Source organism: Astatotilapia calliptera, chromosome 5, assembly GCF_900246225.1.
Source record: "Astatotilapia calliptera chromosome 5, fAstCal1.2, whole genome shotgun sequence".
Taxonomy (NCBI): Eukaryota; Metazoa; Chordata; class Actinopteri; order Cichliformes; family Cichlidae; genus Astatotilapia; species Astatotilapia calliptera.
The window spans coordinates 19,028,684-19,048,159 of record NC_039306.1 but is presented as its reverse complement, the minus strand read 5'-3'; the positions used below and the strand labels follow the sequence as shown (position 1 = coordinate 19,048,159).

The window sequence follows — 19,476 nt, the reverse complement described above, 5'->3', positions numbered from 1 at the left end:
TAGTGGCATTTGGAACCGTTTTTGAAAGCTGAATAGGACACACCAGTGCAATTCACTGCTTATAATTATTATATCATCATAAAAGGCTTCTGTGGATTATTTAGAAAACACAACTACTTAAAATATGTCGCCATAAAAACATGTATGTTGTTGTATATGGGGAAAGCAAGGCCAGGTGTAGCTCTACTTACCGCTGCAGGTGGTTGCCCTGCTGCCGACCCTACTCCAGGCTGTCGTCCCTGTGCTGGAGCTTGGCCAGCTTTTGGCTGCTGCTGTGCTGGTCCAGCCCCTGCACTTGTTGGTATAGGCTGACTGCTTTGTATCTGGCCTTGCTGCAGCGGTTGCTGCTGCTGCTGCTGCTGCTGTTGTTGCTGTTGTTGCTGCTGCTGCTGTGCATTCTGCTGATGGTGCTGCTGCTGAGCATGTTGGGTACCATCAAGTGGCTCAGAGCCTGGATGCCTCCCCGACTGGTCCTGCCCACCTGACCGCTGCTGTCCAGAATGGCCCTGAGAGGTCTGCTGTTGCTGTGGTTTAGGCCCTGTTGCAGTGGGATCCTGTCTCCGGGACGTTGAGCGATCTCCTTGTCCCCTCTGACTCCTTCCTGCAGTGCCATGGTGATGACCGGAGTCACGAGAGAAGTCTCCTGAGTTCCGAGGGCTTCCCTGGGCAGAACGTGAGTCTGCACCGCTCCTTCTTTGTAAAGATGAGGAACTCCGGCCATCAGAACGGCCAGATGGGTCTTTGGGGTGTGTCCTGGAAGACCGAGAGGACCTGGAGTCTTCTGTGGAGTGGCGGGAAGAGCTGTGTCTGCCAGGGGTGCTGCTGTGGTGACGGTGGTCCCGTGGTGTGGAGGATGAGTGGCGTTGGTTGTACTCATCCTGTGGACCGTATTCCTCTGGAGGCTCGTCGTAATCATGGTAAGTATGTTTACTACGTCTGCCTGTGGACGAGTGACTCCCGCCTCCATGATGTCTTGAGCGATCAGAACGAGCCTCCCGTGGTTTCTCAAACCAGTCAGTCTCCTCTTGACCCAAATGATAGGCTTTTCAAAAATCAATACAGACATGATCAGTCAATGTCAGTGGTATTGCTTTGGCGGGTGGAGTAGCATGCAGACTGATGACATGCAAAATATCTGTAAAGCCATGCTCCATATTCCAGAGCCATGCAGATGTTTAAAAAAAAACAAAAGGAAAAAAAGAAGCAGCATTCACGGCCCACCTCATACATAAAAACTATGCATGCAAAACATGAATATAAAACATTTTTGGCATTGTTTGTCAAAGGAAAAAAAATAAATAAATCAAAATAAAAATGGTGATGTTCTCCAAACTTGGCATGCAGTCTTTTCAGCACAGAGGAACAAACTACAGCACAAATAATTCAGCACCAGTTACCTTCACTGTCAGAAACAGCACAATGCATGTCATCTACAAGATAAGGGTCATCTGGTTTATAGACATGACTCCTGGGCAGGTCCTTCTTATGATGGTCCTGTACATCTGGAAGTGAATGGCTGGAGCCGTACTGGTTTCGCACGTCATGGGCTTCTGATATGCCAGAGCTTCTTCCCATGCCGACAGGCTTTCCAACCGGACTGAGCGGGCTCTCCTCTTCTGAATTCTGGCGCATAGGAGGCCTTCCACTGCGGCTGCTTCTTTGAGATCGCTCCATAGCATCTCTTTCATACGATTTACTCCGGTGCCCTGTGGCATCTCTGGAAGAAATCTTGTCCATACCATATCCTGTAGACCTGGACCTACCAGAGCTATACATGCGGTCCTCTTCCTCAAGACCTTCACGACTGGTGCCATAATATTTCTGCTGGTCGTATGCACTTTTCTTCATCCCGTAGGTGGCATCATCCTGAAGCTTCTTGGATCTGGACACCACTGTACAGGAACCCCCCGTTGATGTTGTCATTGTGTAAGAGGCAAGGTCAGACTCCACATCCCGTGCTTCTTCAATAGGGGAGAATTTTGAAATTTTCTGCTCCATTCCCTGCTTCCTGTGTTTACTACGTTTAGAGGAGACTACGGCAGGGGCAAGATTCTTGGAAGTTAATTTGTAGCTGCTAGAGCTGCTGCGTGATGAGTGTTTATAATCATCATAGTAATAGGAAGAGCCTCCACTCACTGTGGTGCCAGTGCGACTGTCCACTGTGGTCTGGTAACCTGTGGAACTTATAGGTTTGCCATAAGCGTCCACGGGCTCATCATCTGGCCTGCCATATGCACTTCCTCGAGCGGGGCCATTCTCACTACGATACCGCCCTCCGACTGGATGACCCAGAGCATCTGTGGGTTGCCCACTGTCTTTTGTCAGCTCGCTGATGTCATCGATCATGACATAGTTCCTAGGAATACTCTGCTCTAAGTTAGAAGTGTAGAGACCATCTGTAGCATAAGCAGATGTGGGGCTCTCCACAGAATGAGTCAGGCCTGGCTCAGGTGGGCGGTATTGTCCATATGCATTGCCATAAGCTGAACCATAGCTGCTATCTGGAGCTGATGTAGCCACAGATACTGCAGGGTTGCTGATGACCTCATAATTGGTGGGAAGCTTTTGTTCAAGGTCAGCCAAAGATGTTTGCCTTGGTCTTTGATGGACTGTGAGAATCTCAGCCTGGGGCTGATAGGAGAGGCCAGGCTGGTAGGAACTGTGAGTGGGATAAGGAAGGCTCTGTCCTGGCATAGGTTGAGCAGGTGAATGGAAGCCCTGGTGACCATGCTGTTGCATGCCAATGTCTGTCTGATAAGAGGACTGGCCATACATGCGTGAGGAATAAGTTCCCTGGTTCTGATATCCAGGGCCTGGTGGGGGATGTGGCTGGAATGTTCCAGGCTGGGGTGCAGAGGATGAAGGGTACTGAGGAGGCTGGAAACCTATCTGTTGGTAAGTGGAGCCTGGTTGCTGTGTAGATGTTTGAGGGTATGGATAAGACATATAAGATGAAGTTGAGGGATACTGGGAAGTTGCAGTGAGATCATTCGTAAACTGACTCAGTGGGGCAGTGCTGGGCCTTGTCAGCAAACCATTAGCGTCAAAGGTTCCAGTTGCAGCTGCCATCCTAAGGTTATTGAGCTCGCTGTCTGACATGTAGTCTCGGGCATCACCCATACATCGCAGGTAGGCCAATTCTCTCCTCTCTCTCTCTTTCACCATAGTCTCCTTTCGTTGTGTAATGCCTAGCTCCAAATAGCGTAGCTTGGCATCAATCTCTTTTTCTTCTTCCTCCAGTTCAGCCTGCTGCTTACGAAGCTTCGACGACTCTTGTTCCACAGCTTTTAGTTCGCTCAGAAGGCCAGCCTTGGTGACACCCTGGGCGGGTCTTGGAAGGACCCTCTGGTGCATGCCAGGAGAGCTGTACATTTGTGCTGGAGTAACAATGGGAAGTGGAGTCTCCTCTGGAGGGGGGCTGGGGAGAGTCCTCTTTATTTTCCTCATCAGAGAGTTCTGCTGCTGCTGCAGGGAGGCCATCTGCTAGGAGGGGCAGATACACATCAGCAAACACGGAGCTATAAACAGAATGTGTTTATGTAAATTAAACTCATTACTGTACACTTAGTACTCATAGAGAAGCTGCACACATCTTCATCTCTACACCGAAGCAAAGAACTATTAAGCCCTGTGTTTTGTCAGACTCCCTGACGTTAATTGAGCTATGTACTATGAGAGCCTGAAATTCATCAGTATTTTAATTAATATGGTTTAATTTTATTAAAACGTTCCACTGAAGCCAGAAATTGTAATTGAAATTTTTCATGTTATGCCAGGTTAATAATTTTAATAAAATGTTTAGAACTAAAAGTCAACACAGAGCACCACGCTATATCACACTACATAAAAATGTTCAAATGTAACCATGTTGTTTATTAAAACAGTAATATTAAAACCACTGTTACTGTAATGAACTAAGCATTAGTCTACAAAGCTATTATCTTAAAATAACAGCAATTTTTCTAAATTTAAGGCCCATAAAGGTCAATGACAAAATTTTTGATGAAATATAATGTTGAACAAATTCTGTGTTTTAGCAGTTTAGTATATGTAAAGATAAGCAGATGATGGTTAGACATGCTTTTCAAGGAGAATAAAATGAAGAATAAAATGAAGCAAATGTCTTCTGATTTCACTCCAAATGTAGTTTCAGAAAAATGCTAATTTTCCCTTTACTGCTTTGATAGTTGCTGTGGCTGGACTTCTTTTACAAGACATAAATATTTATGCGCCTCATGCAAGTAAGAACAGTGAAACATAACAAATAAAACACAGTTTAAAAAGATATCTATGCTAGTCTTTTACTTACAAAACATTTGTGCTTCGTTGATCCATGATGGAGGGTTTTTTTTAGTATCCACAAGAGAATCGAGTTTTAAATGTTAACACTAAAGATTAGAGGTATGTATATGAAAAAGACTTGGTCTAAGTGCAGAGCGATATTAATTTATTTTGACCAGCTGCTAACAATTAGGGAGCGAGCAAGGCAGCGGTGGGATTACTTCACATTGTGTCTCCCTGTGGCAAAACTTACATCACTGTGTGGGAATTTCTGATCTGGCATTGTCATGGATAAAATCATATCTTTCCGAAAGGAGTTTTTGTGTCAAGCTGGGGTTGGCCGCTTCCTCTGTGGCCCCTCTGCTTTGGGGTGTGCCCCAGGGATCTATCCTTGGGCCATTACTTTTCTCGCTGTATTTACTCCCCCTTGGTGCGATTTTTCGTAAACACGGAGTGTCATTTCATTTGTATGCCGATGACTGTCAGCTTTACTTACCTTTTAGTCATTTGGATACCTCCCCATGTCAATCACTGCTTGACTGTCTTAGCGATATTAAATTATGGATGGCAAATAATTTTTTGAATTTTAATGGTCGCAAAACGGAAGCAATTTTATATGGCCCGCATCGTTCTACTGATTCTCCAGATGTTGATTTTGGTGATTTGACCTCTCATCTGAAAAGTTCAGTCACTAATCTTGGTGTTAAACTTGATTCTGCGCTTACTTTTGAAGGTCATGTAAGTGGGGTGGTAAAATCAGCTTTTTATCACCTCAGACGCCTGTCGAAGGTTAAGCCTTTCCTTTCCAAACCCAATTTGGAAACTCTTATTCATGCTTTTATCACCTCACGTCTGGACTATTGTAATTCCCTTTTAATAGGGGTCGGGTCGGGCACCTTGTCACGCCTGCAGTTAGTGCAAAACGCGGCAGCGCGATTTTTAACCGGTAGTAGGAAATTCAATCACATCACTCCGGTTCTGGCTTCCTTGCATTGGCTTCCCATTGATTTTAGGGTTCGTTTTAAGGTCCTTTTATTGGTTTTTAAATCTTTAAATGGTCTGGCTCCTGTGTACTTAACTGACTTGCTGAAGTCACATGTTCCTCCTCGCTCGCTCCGTTCAGCTGAGCAGCTGCTGCTGTCGGTCCCTAAGTCGCGGCTGAAATGCAGAGGAGACCGTGCCTTTTCAATTGCGGCTCCGATGCTCTGGAATAACCTTCCCCTCCAAATTAGACAAGCGTCATCAGTGCAGGTCTTTAAGTCCAGATTGAAAACCTATTTTTATTCCCTGGCTTTTAACTCTGTAGGAAACTGACACCTTCTTATTTATTTTATTGTTTGTAATGATTTTATGGTATTTTTAATTTGGTTGGTTGTTGTTTTGATCTGTGTTGTTCAGCACTTTGGTCTGCCTGGTGTGTTCTTAAAGTGCTATACAAATAAACGATGATGATGATGATGAAAACTTTAGGGTTTACCAAAAATAGAAAACGTGGCAAATAGAGAGAGAGACAAACGGACTAAAAATGTATAAATGGAGAAGATAGGGGAGGAGACGTAGCAGAAAAGCTTTTCTGATTTTGCCATCTGCTCTTATGAGATCATTCTGGTACTCTGTCAATGCCAGATCCTGTGTGATTATCCATGTTCATGTCCACACAAAGCATCCGAGACATCCTGGATACATATTAAAGGAAAAGCCTGAACCTTTGACCTTGCAGTCAGGGGATATACTGGCTCTGTTATGCAAATTAATATAAGAACTGTTATAATCACCTTTATCCTTTGATGGAGCATTTCTGTCCTGATGGGACAGGTTTGACCAGTATGAAAATGATGTGGATGATATTCTATGGCTTTAAAAGTCTTCAAATCTAAATTGAGTTGATTTTCGACCAGTTTGTTGTACATCGCTCTCCACCTCCCTTTTTTAAACACCAAATGAAGGGAAAATATTCTGGAAGAATTGTGTTCATCCTTACCATAAAATCTCAACCTTGGAAAATGAACTCCAAGGTGCACTGAAGCAGCTTTGACAGCATATGTTGGCGTAAACTGTGTGTGTGTGTGTGTGTGTGTGTGTGTGTGTGTGTGTGTGTGTGTGTGTGTGTGTGTGTGTGTGTGTGTGTGTGTGTGTGTGTGTGTATTTTTTAATTCACGTAATGAAGTTTTAGTTTTATAGTGTAGAAAAGCACTATGTGACTTCAAATAGCCCCCAAAAGGTGCTCCTTTTATTTGATTGTATCTGTGCTAATAGGCTCTAGTAACTATAGAATAAATTAGTCTTGAATGTGTAACACTAATAACCACACATTAGTTTAACTAGTTTCTAAAGTCAGATTTGTCTTGTGATTATACTCTTCAAACAGGCATTTAAATTTTTAGAATTCTACTAGTTCTTTGTTGTGTATAAACACTGATATGTTACATGCATGATAAACTCTGTTTAAACAAAAGGTTATGATTTTGTACCTGACTGTTGGACACAGCTTGTTGGTGATATGGGGAGAACCTGGTCTTGACAGGGTCCTCTGATGTAGGACTGAGAGGCTTTGGATCCGACATCGAACGCTGCACACTTTTTATGGGTCTTGGTAGAGTCTGGTGGCGTTGGGGTGACTCGGCGGTGAAGGCCTTTTGCTGGGGCGTTACGTGGGCCTTGTTAAGCTTCTCCTGTGAGGCAAATGTTGTCTCTAGCATGCGATGAGGAGACAGCGGAGATACAGGGGAGTATAGCACTTGGGGAGATTTGGGGGGCTGGCGAGAATGAGACTCATTCTGTTGCTGCTGATAGCCGATTTCCAAGGGGTCTGGTTTCCTCCTCTCAAACTTAACAACTCCTTGGAGTCTAGGGGAGATTGGGTCAGATGTGTTTGCTCCTACTATATGCAGACTTGTTGAGTAGGGGCTGATAGTTGTGGGCACACTTAGCTGAGGGGCGACCACTCCCTGGGAATGAGACTCTGGTTCTGTCTGGCAGGCCAGACTCTCTCCTTTGTGCGTTCTTTCAGGAGCCGCAATGTAATGTAACAGGTCAACCTTTGAGGTTTCTGCCACTGTAATGTGGATTGCAGGCGAAACCCTGCCTAGTTGGTCAGGTTCTGTTTGGCATGATGAATCATTTGTGGTCTGAATAGCTATGCTTGCAGAAACCACTTTGGATGATCCTTCAGATTTAGCCTCACCGCTAGATTCAGAGTGCTTGGATGCACGTGATCGCCTGCGCCTTACGGGCTGCTGGTCCCATTCTGCCTGGTCCTCCTCATCAGTCTGTACACTGCAGTCTGCAATTCGCCGAGTTCTCCTGCGCCTGTTCATGAATCTTTCCTCTCCATCTTCGTCATCTGTTTGCACACAGCTGTCTGTAATCCTTTTCACAGAGTCCTCCTCTGAGCCATCCCTCAGCCGAGGCATGGAATTCTGCTTTTTCATAATCTTAGAGTCAACCTGTTTGTCACTGCTTTTTAAAGACATTTCAGAGGCTGAACTATGAATAGGTCGAGCTGCCACCACGGCTTGGACCAGCTGTCCATCTTGCCAAAACTGAACACTCTGTCCATCTTGCTGAATAACTCTACCACTTTGGTCACAAATAATAAACCCTTGAGGGGGACCTCCTCCAACAACAACACCTTGTATAGCACCTTGGGCAGATGTTGCTGCTGCTGCAGCTGCAGCAGATGCAGCAGCAGCTTCAGCCGCCACAGCTGCCGCTGCTGCCTCCACTGCTGCTGTCTTTTGCCTTTTCTGCTCCTCCAACTGCTGCTGGAGCTGCTGCTGTAATGACTGGATTTGCTCAAGCTGCATTCTCTGTTGAGCTAGTTGTTCCCTTTGCATAATGAGCTGCGTTTCGCGCTCAGCTTGCTGCTGCTGTAGGACTTGCTGTTTGATCGTCTGCAACTCTTGGATCTCACGCTGAACCAGGAGCTGTTCTTTTTCTCTGTGACGCTGAAGCTCCATACGATCTCTTTCAAGCTCCTCTTGCAGACGTAACTGTCGTAATTTCTCTAGTTCAACCCGTTCTCGTTCTAACTGCAGCATGTGCTCTTGTTGCTGACTCAGTCTCTCATCTTCCTTACCTTTCTGAGCATCTGTGGGTGGAGAAAGTTTGGAGCTTGGTGCTTGTGCAGAACCATGTGGTGGTGCTTGCGAGTGACTTTGCGGCAAAACTAACTGTTGAGGCTGACTGACAGGTTGTGCTTGAGTTTGGGTTTGAGTGAGGGATAAAGGCTCAGTTTGAGCAGGCAACTGCTGTGCCTGCACTGGCTGGACAGTTGGAGGCTGGCTTTGAGCTTGAGAGAGAGCTGTAATACTCTGCGATGAGAGCTTAGAGTGGTCTATTTGATGATCAGCTGTTGTGTACATCCCAGTGGCAACAACACTTTGTACTGCAGTTTGTGATGGTGCAATTGTTGTAACTGTTTGTGGAGCAACTGTTGTTAAAGGCTTTCCAAGGTACATTGGAGTTTCTTGGTGGGAGCTGCTTACCACGGGCATACCTCCTGATGGTGTGGCAGACGTTTGATATTGGTTTGGAGGAGGGTATGAATATGCTCCCTGCGTGGACAGAGACATCCTGGGAGTCAACTGAGGCAACCTTGTAAGACTAGCCAATGGTACAGCAGTTACACCTGTAGGGTACGATCTGTAAATTCCTCTCGGCATGGGGCGCAGGACAGAGGCAGGCTGTGTAGTAATTGGCAAGGTAGAGGCAATGGGAGCATTTATGGTAGAATATATCATTCCATCACCTCCCCTCAAAGCAGCAGGGTACAAGGCGCGTATACTAGCTTGTCTAGCATTTATTAGATTTGTTAGGGTTTGGCCATTAGCTGTTGGTCTTCCATCTGGTCCATAGAGTAAATTTGCTCTTATTGATGCTAAGCTTTGCTGGAGATTTAACTTTGCTAAAGGTCCACCCCTTCCTGCCCCATATGGTAATTCTGCATTAGTTCCATACCGGTTCCCATACTGATCCACTGTGTTAAGAGCTGCACACATGCGACTGATCTCCCTGGCAGTGGTCGCACTATACTGAGCCAAATTGGAGTCCTGTGATACTGTTAGGTCACGTGAACTGTAGGCATAGTCTGAACTGATATTTGACATGGAGCCATATCGGCGAAGGGGTAACGAAGGGCCTCCGAGATCTCCTTGGTGACGCAAGTCTGTGTAGGAACCATACTGTGCTCCCATGCCAAGGTATCCACCTTCATAAACCTGATTTATACTGCTAAGATCTACTGCCATACCACCCTGGAGATTATTCTGGTAGTGGCTAGCATCAGTCATGGAAGGCAGATTAGTATCCGACATGGATGGCTGTATTCTTCCTGAGGGGACTATGGATGTTTGGTATGCTTTATGTTCGTCTGTCATTCCTTGTGTAACTTGAGGCTGGTGTTGTTGTTGTTGGCTAATGCTGTAGTGAGGTGACTGGGGAGGATGGGCTGCTTGAGAGCTTTCAGTGGTCGTGTTTTTATCTGAGGATACTGTGGTAGACTTCTGAGTGAGTGACCCTGAACAGGAACCACCAAAGGGCAATTTGTAAACAACATCACAACAAGCCACCTGGTTTTCTGGTTTGATCTGTCCAGTAAGATCCAAGACCTGAGGAGGGGGAGGAGGTTCCTCTCGCTTTATCAGTTGAGTCACTGTGCCACTTTGTGATGGATTACTCTCATCAAGGTGCACCATCATCACATGGGGCTTACCTGTGGACAGGTTCATTACTGTTGGCTTATTTTTTAGTTCTAAGGCAACTCCACCATACAATTCGTGGGGAATATTAGAAGCAGGAGCCCCAGAAACTGATGGTGGAGCCAGTGGGGAGACTCTAGGTATGGCACTAGCAGTCACTCCAGGCTGGGCACTGCTTGTCTGGTTCACTACAAGGTCTTTTTTTATCAGCAGTGGCTGGACTTGATTAGCCAAATTATAACGAGCAAAAGAGGATTGCTGCTGGTGCTGCTGGAGCTGTTGTTCCAGAAGCTGTTGCTGCTGAAGCAGCTTCTGCTGCTGTAACTGCAGTTGTTGCTGTTGTATACCCAGATTCTCCAGACAGGCATCGATTTTGGGAATAGATGGGTCTGTGATTGGTGGCTTACTTTGGGTTAAACAGACAGCTGATCCAACACCTTGCCCAAGATCCACACGGTTTTGTAATGGATCTCCATACACGACAGGCTGCTTTGGTTGGGATATGAATGTTGAACCTGCGACTGTGACACTCACTGTGGTTGGCGTTGATACAGATACGTGTGGTTGCTCTTGTGCATTTAGGTTCATGATAAGAGGTTGCACTGCTGTGTGTCTACCAGCCGGCTGCTCTGCTCCTAAAGAGTATCGTCTCGTGTCAGAGGCAAGGGATGTTAGGTCCATTCCCTGGTCTGTCATTATAATTGGAGCTGGCCTCATTGGGGCCCTCAAATCCACAATATTAGTTCCAAGAAGTGTTTCACCCTGACCTACAACCTTTGAAGTGCCTTGAATATTTGAAATTTTACCTAGCGATATCTCCACAGATCCAGCACTTATACCAACATTAACTTTTTCAACATTCTGAGCCATCTGAGAAGAATGTTTCAGGGACTGTTGAGATGGGTGTTTTTGAGGTGATGTTGGCGAACTTGTCAAAGAGGGATGCGAGCTGTAAAGTGTTTTACAACTTGCTTGTGTTGGTGATGACAAAGGCGAAGTGGAAGAATTTACAGTAAGTGGCTTGGCAGGACTAGTTGTTTCTGAACCGAGAGTTATCACCATCACCGGTGAATCTTGGGAGGACTGCTGTCGTATGAGACGTGGCGAAACTGCTCTTTGAGGTGCCTGAGCCCCATGGGATGCTGCAGCTGATGTAGGACCACCAGGCACAGATGGCAGTTGCCTGCCGCCACTACTAGTGGAACGCACAGATGGGGCATGAGTTGGACTTTGTACTGGAGAAGCAGTGGGAGAGACTGGGGGGCTAGGCCCTTTGAAAAGGGAAAAGACTCTGGAGGTCAGGGAGGATGTTCCAGGGTCAGATGGTGCCTGTGTTGGCCTCTGGGAGCCTACCTTGGTGCCAGCAGGTACCGGGCCACCTGTTTGGCGATTTGTCACAGTATGACTCACAGCTTTTGTTGTGGCAACTCCAACAACACCTTCAATTTTGGCACTCTGTGTCATCATCCTGTTTTGTGTTTCTTTTGATAGATGCTGTGCTGCATGAATACCTGGAATTCTTGGATCACTGCCTGTTGTAGAGAAGGACATAGGTGCAGTAACCTGTGTTGGGCTTGAGCCAGGGGTGAGTGCAGTTCCAGCTTCAAGATGATGCTTATCATCAGACTGAGAGGTACTTTTCCGCTGATTAACAGCTTGCCCCTGCCTCTGCATGAGCTGTGCTTTCTTCATCATCTCCTCGTACACTTCCTCTGCACTTTTCAGTGTTTTATCAGATGGTAAAACTGCTGTCTTTTCTGTTGGAGAGTAGAGAGAAGTAAAGGTTGGAAGGTTATACTCATTTCCTGATTTGTAAAGCTTTCCACCAATTATCTCAAAGCCTTCTGCCTCAGAGTCCATAGAAGGTGAGTACTCCGAACATGACGATCTGTGAAGTTCCTCCATCTCAGCAGCCTGCCTCAGCTCCTCTGTTGGTGATGCATCCTCGATAGGAGAGAGATTACTTGGAGGAGTTTTGGACCTTTCTCTGCGTCTTTGGGCTCGTAGCTCTTCTTTATCCCTTTTTGTTTTTCGGGCAGTACTTCTGATCCTCTGTTGCTCTAAATCTCTCATTTGCTCCTGTTCTCTAAGTAGTTCTTCCTCCTCTCTAAGCTCATCCTCCTCAGATGAGTCCTCAATGGTTGGCAGCAGGGGCCCATGGGAACGATGGCGAGCCTTTCTCTGCTGCTTAGCCTCCTCTAGTCGTGCCCTACGGCTAGGGCTGCTGTCACTGTCATCCTCCATGGATGACACAGATGTGGGGGATGTTCCAGAGGTGTAGCTGGGGGTGGTGGCAGGCAGAGTTGATGAATACTCTCCTTTAGACCGCTCCTCTGGAGACCCAGTCAGACTTTCCATCTCTAGCTCTGGTTCTCTTAGGTCATGCTCAGTACTGAGCTCCATGTCTCGATTGTAGCTGTTGGTGTTATTTAGCTCAATGGTTTTAAAGCGGCGAAGGCCTCCAGCGATCACAACGTCTTCTTCTTCATTTGCCTTATAAGCCCCTTCTGAAACCTTGGCGTCATCCTCAAAACTATTAGAATGATGAGAGAGTCGTCGCCTCTCTTTGTTTAAGTCTCCACTTGTTTTATGTGACTTTTTTACTTTCTGATTTCCATAATCTTCTAAATCTTCTTCATCAGCACTCATCTCCATAATTTGCCTCCTCATGTATTCTTCATCTGTTAAATCTTTATGTGACTTCTTCTGTCTTACTGGCAATGGTGAGAGACCACTTTCACTGCTGTCCTCCACGTAATCATGCCGAAGCTTACAACTGAGGTCATCTTCTGATTCATCTCTTGCTGCATCATCATCGGGACTGATGTCCTGTCCTACCGACAGTGAATGTGGCCTGTGCTTCTGATCTGAAGTACTCTTTGACTCCAACAGAGGTTTCATGGAGCTCTCCAGCTTGGTGATTTCTGAGGGGATGGAGGCACCTCTTTCACTGAGCTTGATTCCTTCTTCCCGAATCTGACCAGTAATTTCCCCATGAGAACTGGAGATGCCATCTGAAGAGTATCCAGTGTCACTTAAACTCTGAGAACTTGATTTGTTGGAATCCTAAGAAAAGAGAGGAAGAAGAGAAGAGGTCAGAAGCAAAAAAGACATACTTTTTTCCTGTAATTAATTAATGAAAAAGTATATTACAAGCTTCAGTGCACATCTTGTATCCAACTATTTCATCCAGCTCATCAGTGACATTTCTATGAGCATTTTTGAAATGCTTAGGAGTAAAATTAATTCACTACACCTAATAAAGATGAAATAGTCTCTAATAGTAATATATTAGAGAATAATTAACTTGGAAATAACATATCCGTAAAGAGACAGTTCACCCCAAAATAACAATTCTTACTTCGTGGCACACAAAGCACCAAAAAAAGTTATCTTGATACATGTTTTTTTTTGGGTGGCAGGCAAAAAAGGTTAATTTGAAAATCCAGGAGCTATGTCTCTTTCTAGAATGTATGACTGCACAACTAAAAAAAGACCACCGACCTTGGTGGGAGTAGTTCATTCTAGGAACTACATTCTTTTTATTGAACTACACATGCAAATAAAAAGAAACTATACATGCTGCCACACTGTCACAACTACAAGCCTCACAGCACAGGTAAATGTGATGCAGGTGGTGGATGCAGTGGGGTAGAAAGAAAAAAACTTCTTGAAAGTGATTAGTGCTGGATTCACTATTTATTTAGAGTAACCAGGTCATGATGTTGAGAAACAGACTTTATTAGGGTTGAGTTTTGAGCACCACTTGGTAAGTGGCAGTTAGCTCCTTGATATTCACCAAACTATATGGTGAAAAAAAGTGGGCAGCTCGCACTAAGTTTAGATGGAAAGTCAGCACTATAGGCCAGAGGAAACATAAATTTGTCTTTTTTATGTGTGAACTGTTTCTTCAATCAAACAACCAGATATATTAACATTTTAGGTTAAAATCAACCCAAATATTTACACTTTATTTCTTTTTGGTTTTAGAAATTAGGCAAATTTGCAAAAGTTGCCATTTATAAATATTTATGCATTTGTACTTGTACTTGGAAAAAAAGACCAACTTAACTGCAAAATGTTTCTGTCTTATAGAAAAGAAAAAAGAAAACAAAATAATTAGTGTCATTAGTAATGAATTATTTCATAGTTTATTATGGCTGTTGACTGTCTCGTCTTGATTTGGGTTGAGTTTGCCTTTCAGCATTATGTACACACAGATGGATAAATACACTGACACAGCATGACTATAACAGACAGTTGAACATACAAACAATTACGGACAAATGTCATTTGATTACATGCTTCATTGCCATCTTTGATGCATTCTCCATTGCATTCTTCCAACCGCTGAAGAATAACGAACATGCTTAGAATGCTTAAAATATCATCACGTGTCACATTAAACAAACACAAAAAAAGTTCAAGAAAACCTGCAAATAAAAAAAAAGTGGACAAAACATGGCTGCAGAACGAAGGCATGATCTGAATGTAAGAAATGGCTCCTGAGACCAATGATGACGATCATAAGGATGAGGATGAAAATGACATAGATGGTGATGTTAAGGACATCATGATGATGAAAAAAGTCCATTAAAAGGAAATCATCTCACTACCAAGTGAAGGAATTTCTGTATCTCTATCTGTTCTTTGCCTCTCTCAAATGTAGTTTCTCACATTTATTTTCTCCACACGAGGTGACCTTAAAGTTGACGTCACCCTCCTCCGTGCCTTCTTAATGATGTCACTGGTCTTGATATCATAATAATTCCTAAATAAAACTGATGCTGACAACTACCTTTTCGTGACAGCACTACTCTATTTTATGCAAAAGATGTTATGATATAGCACCTTTAGGTAAAGATGTAATTATTTACACCTTAAACTTTGCTCAGGATTAAAGAGATAATGATGACAGAGTGGTGGAACAGATGAAGTTATGAAAATTATAATACGAACATAAAATCATAAAGAGCTTGATAAGCACAATAATTAAAAAATGTAAAAAAAAAAAAAAAAAAAGAACAACTCTTAATGGAGCAAAATAAATAAAAAAAATGGTGACTCAAGTGGAACAGGTGAAGGCGAAGAAGTTGCAGGTAGCTCACTTCATGGTGTCTTGACTTCTGCGCATCTTCAGGTATCTTCGTGTCTTTTGGAGAAGTGACAGTCTCTGACAATGCCTTCTTTGGCGAGGCTTTGACGTCTTCTTTTAGAGATTTAGATGCAACTTTAGTCTTCTCCTGGCTTTGCAGATGTTTGCGGGCCTGGTTGTTACCTGTGGGTTTAGACTGAGTAGGTATGGTTTTTGAAGGGGTGGAAGAAGCCTTGGCATTGCTGGGTGCAGCTTTACCAGGGGTAGATGAAGTCTTGGGACCAGAAGGGCCCTTAGTCTGAGCAGAGGGCTGAGCAGATACCTTTGTCTGAGTCAGCCCTTTGGCCTGGCTCGGGCCCTTTGTCTGGTTAGCTGGCTGAGCAGGGACCTTACTTTGAGCGTGTGACTGAGTAGGACCCTTAACCTGACCAGGTCCCTTACTCTGAGCTGTGGGTTGTGTTGGACCCTTAACTTGGGAAGGTGGCTGGGTTGAACTCTTAAGTTGGGCAGAACCTTTGGTTTCAGAGGTAGGCCCAGCCTGTTTCACATTAGAGAGAGGGCCACTTACTTGGGGACCCGCTGGTTTCTGTTGTTGTTGAGGACCTGTGGTCCTGGGCCCTGATAGTTGATTGGGCCCTTTCTGTTGAGGTGGTTGTTGATTGGCTGGAACAGGTGACCGGGGGGATGCCATTGGCTGTGGAACAGGAGCTGGAATATCTCCCAAGCTTCCTGACAGGGCCCGCTGTGTCTGGCAGTTCAAGCATAACCATTCTTTCTTCTGAAAAACAAAAAGAAGAAAGCAGGATTTAGCCATGAAGTAAAGAAATCAGATAGGAGAACATGATTTCATAGTATGTACATCAGCAAAACAAATTATACACTAATGCTAGTAAAAGAAACAATTTGAATTTTCTGCCACCAGCAAACCTCAGGCATGATTAGGTGCTCATAGTAACATTTTCCAAAACACACTACTGGATTCTTATTCCCAGTGATTGATGGGTACAAGCATAAAGATCTGTCTGTTAGTTAGATATATTAAATCCAAGTCATGTTTCTTCATAAATGGTCACGGTGTGCTAAGGACATGCTATAGCAAGTCTGAACAACTGAATATTTGAAAGCCTGTCCAAACAAGGCCTTTCATCTCCTCAAGAAGACTTAATAATTTGACAGCATTTAGCACTCTCAAACCGAGTACACAGAAGAAAGAGTGCAGCACGAATACAAATGAACACAACTGTTATTAGATTGGACGGGTGCAACAATCATCAGATCTTTTATGGAGCCCATAGCATCTGCAAGAGCAGCATTCACCCTTCACAGTCATCCTCGCTAAGCCCTATGTTTGGAGAGAGGAGTGTGACACTGTTAAAAATCTAGTACAAAAGCCATCACAGACAGGATATTAACATAAACAGATTCAATTTCAGGTCAACACAACACATCGATCAAACTGCTCAATGGAAAGAAATGGTTCGATTACAGGTAATGAAAGCTGAAAATAGAGGGGAAGGAACTATGTTTGTAACACAGCCTCCTGTTAATGACAATCATCTGTGCCTCGGGCCTGAAGAATGAGCATTCTTGTGTCACCGACTTGTACAACAAAACAAATAACCTCATAAACACCTCCATTGCTGATTACCATCTGCCCAAATAAATCATTTCTTTTATTGGTGTAATACTTCAAAAGCATAAATACAGAAGATGGAATTTAACAACATGCCCGGTAACAGCTAATAAATAAAATAATGGTGGTAGGTGTGCAGTGACTGTATCAGAGGACATCTTTACCGCGGTGCAAACAGTCAAGATGGCAGAGAAGGTTGCAAATAAAACATTTATTTTTAACGCACCCTTACGTTTTCATCACACTGCAATGATCAAATGGAAAAGGGAGTCATTGAAGTCACTGGGATGCTGTCTTTCAGTCAAATTCAATTAAGGAAAGTTACATTAAGAAGAGATCCTCCTGAGTTATACAAATAAATGAGAAAAGCCCACGTTCCACATAAGACAAAGAGAGACTGACAGAGACTGACAAGCATTTAATCAGCAAGAAACATCTGATCAGCACAATAGGGATCTTAATCTAGAGACCCAAGAGGCCAGCATTTGATAGATATGTCTCTAGTGATAAGGTCTGTGAGTACAACAGTCTGTCTTCTTTATCATTTTATACAAAACCTTTAGAGACATTGACCCGGCCCTGTGTAAGGGAGAGACTGATTGTTCTTCTTAGTGGTCCTTGTCTGTCCTCTATTAGATTCAGTGGCCACAATGAATGGTGGCCGCATGGTCATGGACACCCTAATTGAAAAGTAGGATTAAAAACAAACTATAGAAAATGTAGGTATACCAGTTCAACTGCTCATTAATGTGAAGATTAATTCAGCCAATCGCAGGGCAGCAACATCAGAATATGGAAGAAAGGTGATTTCAGTTACTTTGAATGTACAACTACTGTGATTTTCTCTCACAACCATCTTTACACAGAATGAAAAGCGAACATATCTAATGAGAGACAGTTCTCTGGGTGAAAATGCCCGTCAGCGGTCAGAGGATAATAGCCACACTGCTTCAAGCTGGAAGGAAGGCAAGGGTAAGTCAAATAACCACTAATTATAATTAGAGATGGCACGATACCACTTTTTTATGTCCGATACCGATACCGATATCATAAATTTGGATATCTGCCGATACCGATATGAATCCGATATAGTGTTTTTTAATCAACAAAACTGTTTTTTAAATATCTTGCTGCATTTTGTATAAGTTCATACTCAAGTTTAAAACAACAACTACACTAAAGCTATTCTGTTATACCTGTATGCAAAAAAAAAAATTTCATAGTTCAGCAATACTGATCAATCTAATAAACTTAAACCTACACCATCCTCCCTATTCTGGTATTTTAAAGAGTACTTAGCGTAAATATTAAGCAACCTAACTAATAGGGTTCCAACTCCCAGCAACAACAAAAATAAATAAATAAAAAATAGGGAACCACCCCTCACGCTCTACCTCATGATGCTTAATCGACGTAATCAACCTTAATTTGATGCAGTGTGAAAAAAAATGCACAGAAATCAATTATTTTTCAATATATTAAAATATTAAATAGATTCAACATATTTCTTCAACAAAATTGCAGACTGCACAGATGGTACCTTCCCAAAGTAAAAAGTACTATAGCTTACTAGGGTATATATATATATATTAGACTTAATAGTTACTATATACAGTAATTGACTTCTATTCATTTTGCATCAAATTAAAACTTTGGGTGTCAGATAATTATTTATTAAAAGCTAGACATTTTAAATGAGAATAAGAAAGAAAAGTATGTCTTTGTGCCCCCTTTTCCCTGTTAATGCCCTATCGGCCCCCCTGGCTAAACTTTGCTAGATCCGCCCCTGCACAGTTACCAGCGTCAGCTACGTAGAAAAAGATCCTGGTGTAGAAAGTAATATTAAATAAATTCTAACAACAGCTTATCAAGCTTAAACGTGCTGCTGTTGTTTATCCACTGGTTTCCTCTTTCTGGTGCAAAGTGGGCCAAAAGCAAACAAGAGAGACGGACTCGCAACAGAAAAGCCGATCAGCTGATCATTAAGCAGTTTCATGATTGAAGTAGCAGCAAGAAGAGGCAGTGGCTCCATATATCGCTTGTTAAGCTTAACGCAGGAATGCTTTACAAAGATTCAGAGATGGACTTACACACTTGCTTTACTTCTCTCGGGGATAACTTTGTCGGAGATGAAATGCCGGGTTGCTAGCGAAGCTCCACAGCCGCTCTATCACGTGATGCATACTGCTTCGACGTGCTAACGTTCTGAGGTGAGTTACGGCTGTTGCAAGTTTTGTGAGGTGCTTTTGTGATATTTAATGGATCGGATTACATTTTTCATTTTTCTCCGATATCCGATCCAGTAATTTAGGTCAGTATCGGACTGATACCGATACGTAATATCGGATCGGTCCATCTCTAATTATAATCAAGGTATGAATATACACAAAACATCAAACTTTGAAACAGAGGGGCTACATAACCACAAGACCTCACTGCATGTCACTTCTGTCAGTTAAGAACAGGAAACTGAAGCTACAGTTTACACAGGCTCGCCAACATCGGAAAATAGAAGATTGAAAAAATGCTGAGTCTCGATTGAGCCGTCATTTAGCTTGAATCAACGGTTCAAGCTTGCGTTGGTATAACTGTATGGGGAAGATGTTCCAGGCACACCTTGGGCCCCTACTAACTGATCATCATTTAAACACCACATCCTACCTAAGTATTGTGTTGCTGTCCATATCTATCCCATCTAGTGTACCCATCTTCTGATGCCTGTTTCCATCAACGTGTCATGTCACAAAGCTCAAACCATCTAGTCAAAA

At 43.5% G+C, this 19,476-nt stretch overlaps 1 protein-coding gene across 3 annotated transcripts in view; it reads right to left on the bottom strand.

The window, feature by feature from the left end:
• bsnb (bassoon (presynaptic cytomatrix protein) b) overlaps positions 1-19,476 on the bottom strand; it is an 80,647-nt gene that overhangs the window by 6,071 nt on the left and 55,100 nt on the right. Inside the window, exons 4-7 of one of the 3 annotated variants that reach the window (XM_026167801.1) lie at positions 15,089-15,853; positions 6,753-13,046; positions 1,398-3,483; positions 192-1,042 (exon numbers count right to left, since the gene is read on the bottom strand). In XM_026167801.1, coding sequence (XP_026023586.1) covers positions 192-1,042; positions 1,398-3,483; positions 6,753-13,046; positions 15,089-15,853 — 9,996 coding nt within the window. The remainder of the gene's footprint in view (positions 1-191; positions 1,043-1,397; positions 3,484-6,752; positions 13,047-15,088; positions 15,854-19,476) is intronic. The other 2 variants (XM_026167802.1, XM_026167803.1) reach the window with 2 other exon arrangements.